The 15,295-nt window shown below is 40.9% G+C and overlaps 1 protein-coding gene across 4 annotated transcripts; it reads left to right on the top strand.

Annotated features, from left to right (window-relative positions):
* Positions 1 to 268: 268 nt before the first annotated feature.
* On the top strand, positions 269 to 14,569 carry LOC101466931 (dixin). Of its 4 annotated transcripts, none has more exons than XM_012922635.3 (21): positions 269 to 559; positions 1,285 to 1,411; positions 1,612 to 1,737; positions 1,974 to 2,205; positions 3,345 to 3,446; positions 5,771 to 5,865; positions 5,972 to 6,075; positions 6,471 to 6,557; positions 6,834 to 6,887; positions 7,033 to 7,083; positions 7,187 to 7,291; positions 7,414 to 7,467; positions 7,593 to 7,664; positions 8,901 to 8,972; positions 9,083 to 9,148; positions 9,441 to 9,590; positions 9,843 to 9,906; positions 9,989 to 10,085; positions 11,445 to 11,553; positions 13,236 to 13,315; positions 13,394 to 14,569. In XM_012922635.3, exons 1-21 carry the CDS (start codon positions 497 to 499, stop codon positions 13,401 to 13,403), a joined length of 1,920 nt encoding a protein of 639 aa, XP_012778089.2. In that variant the 5' UTR covers positions 269 to 496; the 3' UTR covers positions 13,404 to 14,569. The 4 variants fall into 4 exon arrangements, with proteins under 4 accessions (XP_012778089.2, XP_012778090.2, XP_012778088.2 ...); XM_012922636.3 differs by having other exon boundaries at positions 1,282 to 1,411; positions 9,444 to 9,590; XM_012922634.3 differs by having other exon boundaries at positions 1,282 to 1,411.
* Positions 14,570 to 15,295: the final 726 nt, after the last annotated feature.

The raw sequence follows: 15,295 nt of genomic DNA, 5'->3' as shown, positions 1-15,295 counted from the left end.
CTGACCCAAACGTGTCAATCGACAGGGCTAAAGGATCTTTGACAGATAAAGAAAGAAATCCTGAGAGGTGCCTTGATTGGTTTTGGCAGCTCCAGTTTTAAGGTCAGTTATAAGGCCTAAACAGTTCTGAAGGTGTCTAAAAACAAAACGTAAATCATAGCGAGGAAAGTAAAAATGACAGTGACTTAGAGGTCATTAAAATGTGTTCATTAGTACTTGATCTGAACGCTTCACGACTTCCGGAAGTCATGTGCATTTTTATTGTGAAACGTTCAACCGGATGTTCCGAGTGTCTAATCTTACTTCACACCGGTCTGCATGCCCGAGTAACGGTAGTCGTTTCCTCAGATCCCCCAATTGTCTGGGTTTGTTGACGTTTGCAGAAGGGCAGCAGTAGTTAGTAACGGGGCTCTGCCCCATGTTTAGACCAGCCGTGTGACAGTCAGCGAAGCTAGCCAGCTAGCTGGCTGGCTTAAATGGGTTTTCGAGTGAGAAGATGATCGCCTCACTCTCGAGAGGAAGTTTGATGGATGAGGTTCTTCACGGAGGCTTCAACGAGGTAACTTTACTCGGCGTTACTACTGCTAATGTTTATTACGTTGTGTTTGTTGTAAATTGTAAAGCGATTAAATTTCTTAAACGTCAGCCGGTAGGACACTGAAGTTAACCTTAGATAAAAATAAAAAAGCATCCTTTATTGTAGTTTGTGCAGCTCAGGTAATGTTGACGCCGTTTTTGCTAATTTCATATGACGGTTGTAAATGAAATAATTGGACAAATAACTGACGTAAGATGTAGTTTTATGCCTGACTTGGATGGCTACAATAACGTTTAACGAAACGGTTGACAGGAAGTGAGACTCGACTGCTACCAAACATCGCAATTAAACATCACAATTAGCGTGAAATGAGCGTTTCTGGTTTGTGGAGATGGGTAGGTTCTTTGTGGCGTATCCCGGACAACGGGGTGTCACGTGACTGACCGATACCGGTAAGGATGTGGTAAACCCACGGAGTGTACGAGTGAACCGTGTGAAGTACAATGGGGGAGTATGGTGAACTCTGCACCTCTACTCTGAACGTGAAGGTACATGACTGACTTCACGGAGTAAAAGTAAAATCCATTGGGACAATAGGCGGACCCTGCCCCCTCTCCCCCTGACCCAGTGGCGTAAACAAAGGCACCCGTGTGTTATGCCGTTGTCGCAGGCTTCTTTGGCAGCCAGTCTAATGTGTGTGTTTGTGGTTTGTCGGATTTGTGCATCTGATTGATGGATTGCAGCAGCAGCTGGCAGCATATGTTTCCTGGGTGAACTCTCAGCTGAAGAGGAAACCAGGCTTGAAGCTCATCGCAGACCTCAGGCATGATCTGCAGGATGGGGTTGTGCTCACACAGCTAATCGAGATAGTTGGTAAATACAATTCTGCACACTGACACACAAACAAATGGATGACATGATGAAAAAATAATAGAGGGAAAAAACAAAATAAACCATCAATAAGATGTTGTTTAATTTAGGGTTGAACACAGTCTGTGCTCAACACCTGTTCGTCTTTTTTAACACTTGTTCTTTACATGGCCGTTAATGATGTTTCGTATTCTCTTTGGGAGCTGGGGAGGTGCTGGAGGGAGTGTATGCTGCTCCACAAAACAAAGAGGAGAGCAGGAAGAATGTGGAGGAAGTCTTGCGCTTCATTTCCTCCAGGCACATACGCATGCCTCACATATCCGCAAGAGGTAAACTTACAGAAAACTATGTATTTCCGCTCTTTTTTTCTTTTCTTTATTTCAAGAGTATATGTTCCTAAACTTTCTGTGGCTCATTATTCACAGTTGTAGCCAGGAAGTGTTATTAAAATTAGAACTTAAAGTCCATAAAACACTTGTATCAAATATACGTATTTGTCTATAAGTGTAAACAGTGTCTAAAAGTGTAGGGAAACTCTTAACATGTGCTTCTTTTGTTTTTGCAGACATTGTCGATGGTAATCTGAAATCCGTAATGAGGGTAATTCTGGCATTGGCGGCCCATTTCAAACCAACAGCCAATCACAGGAATGCTTCTGGGAGCGGGAGGAGGTTGACGAGAGGCCATGCCAGTCACAACCCTCTGTCTACTGTTGCTCTAGCTCAGGGTGCCGCTGCTACTCTGGCATCAGCTCGACACGATGCCTCACTGCCCACACATACCGCACGCCTCCACAGGTATGCTGGCCACATGTTGTAAATATAATCATGGGTGTAAACTCTTATCCCCATAGATTACTGTTTAGAATCATGCAGAGGCTGCTTTCCTGTCATTTGCTTTGATGTAGTTCGGACAAATGTAAAGTTTTTGTTGTAAAATTCCTCTGTCCACTTATTTTAATTTGCACCTGAAAGTGGTTACTCTTTTCATACAAGTCAATCAAATGGGCCTACAGATCTAACAGACTAAAGTTAGCCGGCATTGTAGAAAACACCTCAGCATCTGCAGAGGACTTTCACTCACTTTTATAAAACCAACACCATGGAAGTGTCACATGCTTAACTAGTAAATTTTAACCCCACAAAGCCAGTTTTTTAAATGATCATACAGTTGTATGATTGAGTTGTTAAATAATTAATGCACCGCCAGATGTGCAGTGCCTGAAAGCTGTGTTCCAGAAATAATTAAAGATATTTATCGTCAAACTATTTAGCAGCTCTACGTATTTTTTTTAGATTTGAGTGCATTAGAAATCAATTGTGTGTCTTTGTGGAAACTAGCAAATGCATATTTTGAAAGAGTTGTTTTTCAGCACATATGGCTTAATCATTGATGTGTATTTGATAAAAGTAAAGCTGCCGATCATATTTTTTTTTATTTGCACAAGACTTCTTATGTCTTGAAGCTCAAAAAGCTCATTGGTATAAACAGGGCTGTAGCATACAGTCAGGTATGTTATTATTGTTTGCCTGTTTATGAAGTCTGTTGATTTATTTGTGCATTTTTCTTGTCTTAGTTTGTCAGAACTGCAAGAAATTATTCATATTCTAATTAAGTAACTAAGAATCTGGTATTTCAGCTCCTATTCTTTATCTGTGGAGGAAGCAAATAATTAAAGCTTCCTTTTAGTCACATTTCAGCTGAACCTGTGCTCTCTATGGCAGAGTACAGTTGTATCATAAGCCCTAAAAGGGCTGATTCTTAGCTTTAAATGGCACCAGAGATGGTCAGATGTGGAGTGACAGAGCAATAGCTCTGTGGTCTTTGCTGTCCTCTGGTGGAGAAACACCGATCGTCACGTTTCCATCCTCACAAACGCTATAAAATAAAGAATGTCTCTGTGTGCAAGTTGAAAAGCTATTCGGTTGTCTTTCAGTGGCTGTGGATTGGATGGGGAGAAGAGTGTGTGTGTCCGTGCACTGGTTGAACAGTATGAAAGAGGAGCCCCAGATGAACAGGATAACCCTCAGCATAGCAGGTAATTTTGCACAAGCCTGTGTTTGCCATTGCTGTTATAGTCATGCAGGGCAAAAATAAATTTAGCAGACTGAAATTATATTACTAGAAAGCTGTCATATTGCCATGTTTACATAACTCGATGCATATAAAGAGTATTGGCTTTGCTGGCTGAAAGTCATCAAGAGGTTTATTAACCTCCACTATACAAGGTAACAGAGCTTTATTTCTAATTAATTTTATTTGTAGACATATACTTTGTTATATTATCAGGATGAAGCCTCTTACAATAAAATGTTAGAATTATACTACGAGTACTTTGGAGAGGTTCAGCTCAAACCCCAGAGATCACATGAGATTCCTTCTTTCTTTCCACAATTTTTTCCTTTAACAATATACTCAGAAATACTCAGTCCACCTATCTGTGCATATATAACATTATAGTATTATAGCTGATATCTAGAAGCTTTAATACTATAAACATCAAACTTCAATGAAAGCCCACTCAGAGATGTTTACACAGGCACTCCCTGTTTTTAATATTATGAGACATGTACATCCAGACTAGACCTAAATTGTTTGTGTCAACAATGCCCCTGACCTTTATCAGAGACCCCGCTTCTGTCTATTAGTTTTATTTGACAGAGTGATGTGATTAAATGTTGTTTTTTTAAAAGTATTTTTACATTAGAGAGGGCCTTTTAGCTGCTAACTTATTTAGGGTTGTTACAGTGATGGATCCACAGTTTGATTTTACGCTGAATGCTCTTTCATTCAGACTTGGGATCATCACTAGGAGTAGACTAGCTTGTGAGCCTCTGAGGCTGGGTGTGTGTATTTTCAAGGGATCAGTAACTTGAAAGTAACATTTGAAGATCAGCAAATCTTTCTAATAAAAGGCCGACAACAAACTATTAGCTATATAGTTAGGTAGCCATGCACTACAGGCTTGACTTAAAACACTACTTTTCCAAGTTTTCTCTCCTAAATTTGCCACTTTTATCTGTAAAAGTATCTGAATGTTAGTGTTACATGCAGCACTGTTTATGTAAATTTGATATCTGTCATTTTTAAAACTTATTTTTCAGCAGTTTAAAAACAGAAAACCACATTTTTGTGGTGTGTGTGTGTTTTACTTTGCAGAAACTGCCTGACAGAGCATATGACTGCAAGTTTTGTTCTCTCTGTGTGTGTGTGTGTGTGTGTGTGTGTGTGTGTGTGTGTGTGTGTGTGTGTGTGTGTGTGTGTGTGTGTGTGTGAGAAAGAAAGAAAGAGAGAGTGTTTTAGTACATCTGAGCAAACCACAGGCAGATGACAGGGGAAAAAAATCAACCTTTGTCTTCTCAAATCACATGTCCATTTTGAAGTTATGTGATCATATTTTTAGTTAGTTATTTTTAGAGTGAGGGTTGAATTAATTGATTATTTGTAGTCCAGTGGGGGTTTGTCTTCTCAGAGAGACACTGATTCATCAGAGATATAAATAAAACCCGATGCTGCCATCCTTCCCATATGTTGCTCATTTGAGAGATACTAAGCTGCTGCGCTGATTGCCATGGTTACCCTTAGCTAGCTAGAGGCTGGGGAGCGGATGTTTCAGCATGAGGAGATTCACAAATTGCCATTAGTTTGTCTTAGCTGTAGATGCTAGACTCTTGCAGACAAAGTCAACTACTTGGAGTTGTTAAGTACCAGCTGAAGCAGCCATAGCTCGCTATGGGGGGTGCACAGATAAAATGGTAAGGCAAGACACTGATGCTGTGTGGGTTTGTGGTGATTCCTGAGGTTTGTGTGACGTTATGTGTGTTGTAGCATAACTGAAAGTTTGGTTAGTTCAAGTGGATTTTGACCCCTTCAGGCTCCTTTTCCTCCAGGATGTGAGACAAGACATTTATCTGCAAGGATTTATAAAAGAGACACCCTGGTAGCAGTTTACATGCTTTGCTTACGACATGTTTACAGTGCTTTGTGCATGATAACTGTCACTTTTGTCTCGTGGTTGTGTTTTTTTTCTCATGCTGCTAAAAATGCAAATATGTGTTATGAAGGACATGCAGTAAGAACCTGAAACAAAGATATGTGAGTCAGCATTAAATGGAGTGTCATACATGGTGTAAAGTAATATTTTATATATATATATATATATATATTTATTTATTTATTTTCTGGAGAGGAGGCTGTTGGTCTCTGCTATCCTACAGAAAAGTGTAGCTTCTCTGTAGGTGTGCAAAATAGAGCTGACAGAGAGTTAAACGAATGAAAAGTATTTAAAATCTTTATGTAGGTGCACAAATCTACATGCTTCTGTAGTGCAAGATGATTAATAAGTGTTTTGTCCTTTATGAGCCTCAGCTCTGTTAGTCCGCTGTCATCACCAAGAGCTCCACCGAGCAGCCACTCAGACAGGCAGGAGCAAGACCAGGAGCAACAGCAAAGCAGTGGTGAGACACAACTCGTCACTTCAGGTTCATTTCTAAATTTCTCCAAATTTCCCACTGACATCACAGTGACACTGTGTTATTTGTTTGTACACGTGTGCGCGTGTAGCCGAGTCATCTCAAGTTGCAGTGGAGATGGCATGGGGGGACTCTCTCAATGATACTTTGGAGAAAGAGGTGCAGGAGACACGAAAAATGGTGTCTGCATTACAGGTGTGTTCATCATAAACCTCCATGTTTGATCACTGATGTGCTTCTTCGCATATTGTGAAACACTGCTTGTATTTTGCTCATGTTTTCGTACATATAGTAAAAGAAGGCTTCAGGTGATTTTTGAGATTTCTTGTTAAAAGAACTGTGTGGGGGTCATGGTTCAGTTCCCTGCACTGGGCCAGAACACACTACCCTAAACAACATAAACATGCAAGGTCCTGTTTATGTTGTTTACCTACTGACTTTTACTTGATGCAGGATTGTAATGCAATTCTTAGTAGCTTTTATTTTAGTTCTTAACATACACCGTGCACACAGCTGCACTGCCTCATAAGGCAACCTGCCAGCTAATGTAACACCGTGCAAACTGCTGTCACATGTGTGTGCCTTTGTAGGCTCTGCTGCTGCGTGGTTCGCTGCCCGAGGACGAGCAGGATGCGTCTTTGACTTTGGAACAAGGGAACACGTCTGAACAGCAGCTGGTAATAATGGTTTCTTTTTCTTAGTTTTTCCTCTCACATTTGTTGCCTTTATTTCATCCCTGCTGTCTGCTCTCTGTCTTGCTGTCTCTCTTTCTCTGTCATTCCTGTGTCATTTTCGTCTTCAACCCTTTGTGTTCACTACAGATCACGTTACTGTTTCATAGCTGTGGTTTTTGTGTGCGCGCATGTCTCAGAGGGTGACACGGGTATCAATTTCACTGTTTTCTCACTCCATTGCAGTTCTCACACACATTCCCTCTTTCTCCTTTTTTCCAGGTAGTCATTCGCAGTCGTTTAGATCAGAGTATGGAGGAAGCTCAAGAGCTGAAGGTACAGTTACTTTTTACAAGGTTTTTTTAATGTCACTGTTTTCTCCTCTTGTTTTTGTTGGGAAACATGACACCTAGAATGGATTTGTGGCGAAACACACTGCGATTAATTATTAACATTATTAACGATGTGTTTGCTGCTTCAGAGGGAACTGTTGTGCTGTAAGCAGGAAGTGAGGAGCCTGCAGGGAGTCAAGGTGGGACAAATCTAGACCCAGTTAATGATCTTAGTGCTTAGTTGAAAATGATTCTAGTTGTATTGAAAAAGTGCCGACTTTCTGTTGGGTTGTTGTTGTGCAGGACGCCCAGCAGCAGAGACTGTGCACTCAGGAGGCGCTGATACTGCAGATGAAGCAAGAGCTGCTCAGAGCCAGCATGACGAAGGATGAACTCGACAGCAAAAATGTACAATACAATACGATTCCATTTTTATAGCATAAAGTCAGAGTCCTGTTTACAAGAAAGTTGGGCACTTTGCATTATAGATGTGTAATGCACAGTCCCTCATCCGTGGAAATGTGTTGCAGGCAGAGCTACAGTGGAAGCTGGAGGAATGCAACAGGCTGTGGGCTGAATGCAAGGTGAGCTACTCTAGTTTATTATTTGAGTCTCACTTTAGCATTTATCATGACAACACATTTGTGCAATAAGGTTTGACTAAATGTAGAGCCACATATTTCCTCTTTGGTTGGTTGGGCGTGAGCAGAAGGAGGTCGCTCAGAAGGACAGACTTCTACAGCAACTCAAACACAAGCTCGAAGAAAGCCAGGACATGCAGGTGTGAAGCTCTCTCTCTCTCTCTCTGCCTGTTGACAAGATGTCTTGATTAATGGAGAAGTATTAATCAGTCTTTTTAACCACATGTCAATTAAACCACTGCCTGAAACATAGCTTTAGATAGGAAGTCCTCTTAAGTAGATCTATGAACTCATCCTTATAAGTAACTTCAATTTCCTCCTGAAGTTTCTTTAACTTAAAATAAGATAACAAGACTTTCTGTCTAGCATTCACAATGATGAACGAATCTTGGGTTTCAGACCAAGTATACCAAGGCATGCAGACCGGAGCAGTCAGAGAACCAACGACCTTTAGATATTCCTTGGAGAGTCAGCGCTTGTTTGCATGTATAGCTCTAGAATTGCTGCAGTTATCTGAGTAATGGATGAGCAATCAAAGGAACCATAACTGATTTAAAGAAACATTTGCAGTTTCACTGTACCAGCGGTGCGTATATGGCGCACCTTTGAGACAAAGAAAAGCAGCAGTTAAATGGTGAGTGGTGAGTTTGGAGTTATCGGACAAGAGGGCTGCCTGCTGTTGGTGTGTTTCTGAGCCAGGTGCTGAGCCGTGGTGAGGAAATCAGATGTGTCTGTATCTTCATAGAGATTGCCAGGCCTGGCGATCTCTATGAAGATTTTTGGTTACATTTTTATATGTTTTGGAGATGCATGCAAAGGTGGCCAATCACAAATGTTTGTCCTTCAAATGAGTTGGCAGTGATGTGTGACTTCCTTGGACTGACCTGCTTGAGGTTTAAACAGTACATACATATTTGTACTCTTCATATCATTTGTATTCTTATAACATCAAACATCACAATTTAATCTGTAAGATTCATCAAGATGATACTACTTGATTTTTAATATATTGAAGCAAACGATCATGTTGAATGAAATTAAAGATGGTGTTTGCAGAAAAGTTTCTCTCAGTTTATCAGACTGTCGCATATCTAGGATATGAAACTGATTCTCCTGGAGATTAGTTGTTAAACCCAGTGTCAACAGGCTTGAGGTTAGCCAAGAGGGTGCTCTTAGGCATTGTGGTCATGCTTGTTGAATATTGAGCTGATCTATGCAAGTTGGAAACAGAAGTTCTGGCTTCCTGGGGTCATAAAATGCTTACACATTCTTAGTTTAAAGAAGTCTTTGTGGCTATCACAGTTTATTCAGGGCTCTGTCAATGATTGCCTGCAAGCACTACATCATATTGATTACATTAATTCGTGATTTGGCAGAATGAACTACAAAGAGAGTTGGAGCATAAAAACAGCATGCTGCAGGAGCTGATGAGCAGAGATCCACAAGAGGTAGTATTTTTCTACATCGGTCCTTTAAGCAGGATGATTTTATGTTCTGTCTGCCTCAAACATAAGTTCAGAGTTGCAATAAACAGCTGATTATTCCTCTTTCTTTTCAGATTCCCACCAGTGCAGAAAATAATGGCTGTTCTTACCCTGGAAATCCTGCTCCTTCTGTGTCTGGCGTAAATATTATTTTTTGTCAATAAGACTTCTCAGTATTTTGGCTGATTGCTTTACACTTGAAATGTCATAAACCCGTATTCTAAATTTTAGACCAGCAAGTTCTTTGAAATGCTGAGATAATGTGATAAGATTGTTTGAGCATTGATCACTGCTGATCAAATGATTACCCAGAAGGCACTATGCTTCAAAATAGAGTTTCTGTGATATAACAAACGTCGAATATATGCAGAAATAGCAGTGTAAACAAGCACGAGGGGGTTTAGCTCAGTTTGTTTGTTTGTGCTCTGTCAGCAGGCAGAAGAAGTTCAGCTGCTCAGAGATGCACTTCGGAGTTTGAGGAACAACTTCAGAGACCACGACCCGCAGCATCATACACTGGACACCCTGGAGCAGGGCATTGTATCACTCATTGACAGGCTGCATGTTCTGCACACGCAGAGGGTACAAATACCATGCATTCACAGAACACCTGATAAATTAGTCTTATGAGTTTAGTTAGTACCTGTGCCTTGTGGGTTAAAAGCTCAAACTGTGTGGTGTCACGAGTCGATTGGCGAGTCTGCTGTAACTAAAAGTAGCTGCTGACTTGTTAAACTATCAGCTGATGATCACTTTAAAATCAGATTTTTACCCTGAATTTTTATTGAAGATTCAAAGAGGGTTTTTGTTTTTTGTTTTGGTAATTTTATCCAGGGAAGGGGGAAATCTCCGAGATGCAAAGCCCAACACGGAGATTTGGACTCGTCGTCTTCCACAAGTAAGAGCCTTTAGTGTGTCCTACCTTCACAGCCATACAATGTAATCATTTTACTGATTGTGTTCTTGTTGTTTTGTTATAGACAATTGTCAGTCCCACAGTGGTTCATCTTCCTCCACAAAAATCCTTTATTTTACTGGAAAATCCCCAACGCCTTCAATGATCACTATACCGAAGAGGTTTGTGTGTTTATAGACGAGTGTGATAATGTTACACAGCAACAATTGAAAGAATATACTAACTGTACTGCTAGCTACACTGACTGAAGTGCTTCACACCTTAGACTGTATTTAAAAGATGGTTATTTTGGGTCTCTATAGTGTCATAAACCTGCAATCTTTCTAATGGCCAACAGGAGGCATGGTTAGAAAAGAAGTTTGATTGTGTAGAAGTCTGAGAACCCAGACCCGTCCTTTGACCTATGACCTCAGGAAACACTTTCCCAATGAGTTTATGACTTCAATCATTAGTTTCACACCTTATTGAATATAACATGATCATTTTGGAAATTATGGACTCTGTTGGCCTCCGTATCCTTGTCAGATCCACCTTTTACGTGCCACATCATATTGACAACGAACAAAATGCTTCTCAAATAGGGCTGTGCGCTATGACCAAAATCTCATATCCCGATATAAGACATCTATCGTCCCGATAACGATATAAATCACAAAAATGTAACATTTTCTGTAAATTCTGTGAATCTCGGGCAGCTCGTCTTGCGGGAAGTGTTTCCAGCTGCGCGTCATGTAGCTGGAGTTGAGTGTTTTAACAGATGCATGAAACGATACATTTTTAGACATAAGTTGTAAAGGCCGCCGTTTTTATTACACGGCGTGCTGCGGGGAAAAGCCTGTTCTAACATTTGAATCTAAGGTTTATTTTTTAGCACCTGGCGGCTCTTTTTTTAATTCTCATCCGTAAATAATCTGCTCTTTCACGTGATTCAGTTTATTTTGAAAAGTCTCAACAGGATCTTGAGCTTTATTGTGAAAGGTTTATGTGGAACACAAACAAGCGGACATGCGATGTTGTTACCGTCGTTGTTGCTAACCACAATGCATAAAAACAGGCGCTTCGTAGTGTGGTTATATAAAATCTAAGAGAAAGAGAGAACTGTAAGAAATTAATATCGCCACTACAGTGACCATCAAAACGATGAAAAAATATTGCCGTAAACAGTTTATTTTGCGACACCACGAAACAAACGATAGCGTAAAATGAAACGATAGACGTTTTTATATCATCACCTGATATATATCATTATATCGAACAGCCCTATTCTCAAAATGCTTAACAAAATGTGGCTGCTTCCATCTTCTGTATACAGTCTATGCCCGAGCCTTAGTATTTCTATTCAGCGTACTCTTAGATTGGCTTATCTGATTTTGTGAAATCAGCCTGTGAGAGACAACGTATCCAATCACCTGCCCTTTCCAATTCCCATATGCTTCAGTGTAGTAAACTGTGTCAGGTCAGGCCAAGAAATTCGAAAATTATAATTAGCGTGACACAGTTTCTTTGCTTGTGTTGTCCAGGCTGGGTGAGGTGACTCTCAAGGACGTTAAGGCAGCTGTTGATCGAGAGGGAAACTACAGGTATCACTTTAAAGCCCTGGACCCAGAGTTTGGCACTGTGAAAGAAGAGGTGAGAAAAAGCAGCACAAGTGTAAAATCAAATCTGGGGCCCGTTCTTCGTACCTCGCTAAGTAGGTTAGCCGGATTAGATTGTTGACGATTTCGCGTGATCCTGGATCAGTCGGTTCCCCGAAGCTCATCCGGGACTTGCTGTCATAGCAACAGAGCCGTAAGCGTAAACCTGCTCGGGAGCAGGTTTACTTTATGTAAACAGGATTAGATCGCGGCCACGCAGGTATGTCCGCTTCATTTATACGAAAGCAACAGCGATATTTTTCCACTGTTTCACCATAAATAAATATTATCAATGTAACTAAAGATAATGCAGCACTTGATCCTTTTATTGATGTCACACAGATACATACAGGTCATTTCCTAAAAAAGGGAAATGAACTATTAACATTCTATTACATGTATGTGATTATTACAGATGTAATTCATATTTCAGAGTAGTAATTGTAAATTACTTCGTGTAATCAAGATGAGAGACCACGGCTATAAAAGCGAAGGTGGATTTGGGAAGCCTGTCGCAGCCATGTCCTGTCCGTATACGCGACCAACCCATTGCGGAAGGTGCAAGATTGATAAGGAGAGTCCTCAGAATTCAGCGTATATTGCGGGATAGACAGGATCCTTTAGCTCAGCGCGACAGTGTGCTCATAGAGAGATATCGATATTCCCGTGAGGGTATTATTTACTTAACCAACTTGTTGACGAGGGGGTGCAGGACCACCACCTGTCTTTTTTTCCTCTGCCCTTTTCTTGGTTGCTGTTATGAACAAACTAACAGAGTATTACAGGCCAGTATTACCTTGCCAAGAGACGCAAAGCAATCTAAGAGATAAATATTACCATTCTGTAGAATACTCCTGTATTCCACTTTTACTTGTTCCCATGTTCTTGTGGGTCCTGTTGTGGCTCTAATGTGAAAGGGGATATAATATAACATATTATAATATAATATAATGCCATATGATATTGGACAATATAGTGTCATATGATAGATCTACCCTACCGCCTACTGGTGTTGGCCAGAGGGGCCGATGGCGCGATATGGCAGCCTGGCTACAACCGTAGCTGCCTCCACCAGTGTGTGAATGTGGGAGTGAATGAATAGTGGTATCGTAAAGCGCTTTGGGTGCCTTGGAAAGCGCTATATAAATCCAATCCATTATTATCAGTATTATTATTAAATTACCTACGAGTTTGATTTGTCAGCAACTTTCTGCCAGCCCTCTCTCCTTGCTTTTGCAGCCTTTGCAGTGTTCTCTTGCGTTTTAATTAAACTCTGAAACTCCTGAAATCCCTCACTCATGAGTTCTTGCTCTGCTGCCGGAAAATACCGAGCACGCCCCTTCGACATTTTCGCCGACCAATCAGCGGGTTGCCGATCAATGTTTCTACTATCGATGCGTAGCCCCTTTTACGACACCCAGTGATGTCACATTCCTGCGTCCAGCTGTAGTAATCGTCAACAGCAGGTGTGTTCGGGGAACCGGATTAGCGAGCTCACGGTTAGCGCGATGATTTGATCTTGGATGTGTCATTTGATCTTGGATGTAGTAAGCGACGTACGAAGAACGGGCCCCTGGTGCACACTGCTGAGGGTTTGTTGTTATTATTACCTAATATGCTAAATAATCCTATAATTTCTTGTACTAAAAGCTAATTAGTCTTTACTCTTGCCTGCAGGTATTCCTGGATGAAGCAATTGTTCCAGGTTGGGAAGGAAAAATAGTGGCCTGGGTAGAAGAGGATTGTGGTGAGGAAAGGTAACGGCATGATCCATCTGTCTCTGTTTGTTCCCTTAAATCTCAGTGTTGGGGAGCTAACTATGTTTTCTGTCTCAGGCCGCTGTAGGTTCAAACTGAGAGGCTCTCGACACTTTTTACTGTGATCCCAGTGGCACATTAAGGCAGCAAAGGCACAAGTGGACTGGACCTTCTATCAAAATACTGTAGGAGCACGAGGTTTGGGTTCATTGTAACTGATGTCCATAATAGTGTAAAAGTCAGTGCCTTATACGGTAAAGCTATTTATGGACTCAGAAATAACATTTTAAAGGACCACAGTAGCGTTGTTGTTTCACCACAACTACAGAACATTTACTGTAGTCACTGTTTAGTTTTTATTACTCGTTCATCAGTGTTGCCTTCAAAGAGACACCACCAGATTACATGTTACAAATTTATGTTTTCTGTTATGTCTTCAGGTACGTTACAGTTTTCATTACTATAAGCTGTTACCTTCAGATAAAGAAATGGGGGGGGGGGGGGTGTTGTTGTTGTACATGTTTTGCGCTCTGATTTGTCTAAACTGTGGTCGACAAAATATAGAGAGACAAGACACGGCTGTATTTCTGTGTTTCGTGTTAGTTACGTATGATGGCATGGCAGTCAAAAGGACTCATTTGTGAACTACCGTAAATCAAGAGGAGAGTTGAATGTGGCTTTGTAGCCAATCGGCGTGCCTTGTAAGCATGCTCAGATTGAACTTCTGATAGTAAAAACGCATTTTGTGTAAATTTGTGTCTTCACTATGCCTTTAAATATATTCATTTTATGCCTGCTGTTTGTTTAAAGAGATTATGAACCGAGGATGTCCCTCCTCTGGTCGAAATATGCTCTGGATGTGAATTTTACATCAGAACGTTCACAGGATCCTTGTTCTGTAACATTTAGCCATCTTTCTTTTTACTGTGTGCGGGTGTATGTGTGTGTGTGCACACACAGATGTGTGTGTTTGGGAAGTTAAACTGGTTGTCACACATGTCATTGTTTCTCCCTGCCCCTGTCTTGCCATTTGGAATAAACTCCTACAGAATCCAGCAGAATCCATGCAGACGTCTGTTTATTAACTCCTGCTTGAATACCACGACTGGCTGTACTGTAGAATGTAGAAATATACTGGTGAGAGGATTATTGAACACCTGAGCTGTTTGCTAAAAGTTATTTTTTAAGTGAATACTGTCTGTTAACAGCTTTTATTGTACGTTAGGTATTTTTGAAATAAAACCTGAGACTGTTTTTAAGAAATGTGTTGTTCCCGTTTTTATATTGCACATGCAATACATTTCCATGAATATCAATGTCTTTATTATTGGTTTCACCTGAGATGAACTGGGATTGCAATGGGTTCACTCATTCCAACTGAGACAGAACATATTAGGTTAATCTCTTTCATGATTGGTCAAGTTCTGATTATTTTCTTCATTTTTTCGGTGAATAAATGTCAAGGCGTTGCAAGTTGTCTTCCTGTTTGTCGGAGCCGAAGGTGATTTTAATTAGTGAAGTAAAGCAGAGAATGATGGTCTCAAATGCATTTTCAGTTCATTTAATAGTTTAATCATAAATTATAATTGCAAGTCTGGACTCAACCCTAAACACTGTGAAACGAGGACTAAAATAAAAAGCATAAAACCAGAGCTTAGAGGTTAAAAACTTAAAATCAGTGTTACCCTCATTGTGTTAAATGGTAAAATGGTAAATGGCCTGTATTTGTATAGCGCTTTACTAGTCCCTAAGGACCCCAAAGCGCTTTACACAACCTGTCATCCACCCATTCACACACTGGTGATGGCAAGCTACAATGTAGCCACAGCCACCCTGGGGCGCACTGACAGAGGCGAGGCTGCCGGACACTGGCGCCACCGGGCCCTCTGACCACCACCAGTAGGCAACGGGTGAAGTGTCTTGCCCAAGGACACAACGACCAAGACTGTCCAAGCCGGGGCTCGAACCGGCAACCTTCCG

Source organism: Maylandia zebra, linkage group LG10, assembly GCF_041146795.1.
Source record: "Maylandia zebra isolate NMK-2024a linkage group LG10, Mzebra_GT3a, whole genome shotgun sequence".
Taxonomy (NCBI): domain Eukaryota; kingdom Metazoa; phylum Chordata; class Actinopteri; order Cichliformes; family Cichlidae; genus Maylandia; species Maylandia zebra.
The sequence above is the reverse complement of the archived record's forward strand: the minus strand, read 5'-3'. Positions and strand labels throughout refer to the sequence as shown.

What these genes read in the sequence shown, in the direction of transcription:
- LOC101466931 (XM_012922634.3), top strand. Translation starts at nt 497, where the DNA reads ATGATCGCCTCACTCTCGAGAGGAAGTTTGATGGATGAGGTTCTTCAC. An exon ending in ATGAACTCGACAGCAAAAAT is followed by an intron (nt 7,292 to 7,413) that starts GTACAATACAAT and finishes AATGTGTTGCAG; the next exon opens with GCAGAGCTACAGTGGAAGCT. An exon ending in ATGTTCTGCACACGCAGAGG is followed by an intron (nt 9,591 to 9,842) that starts GTACAAATACCA and finishes AATTTTATCCAG; the next exon opens with GGAAGGGGGAAATCTCCGAG.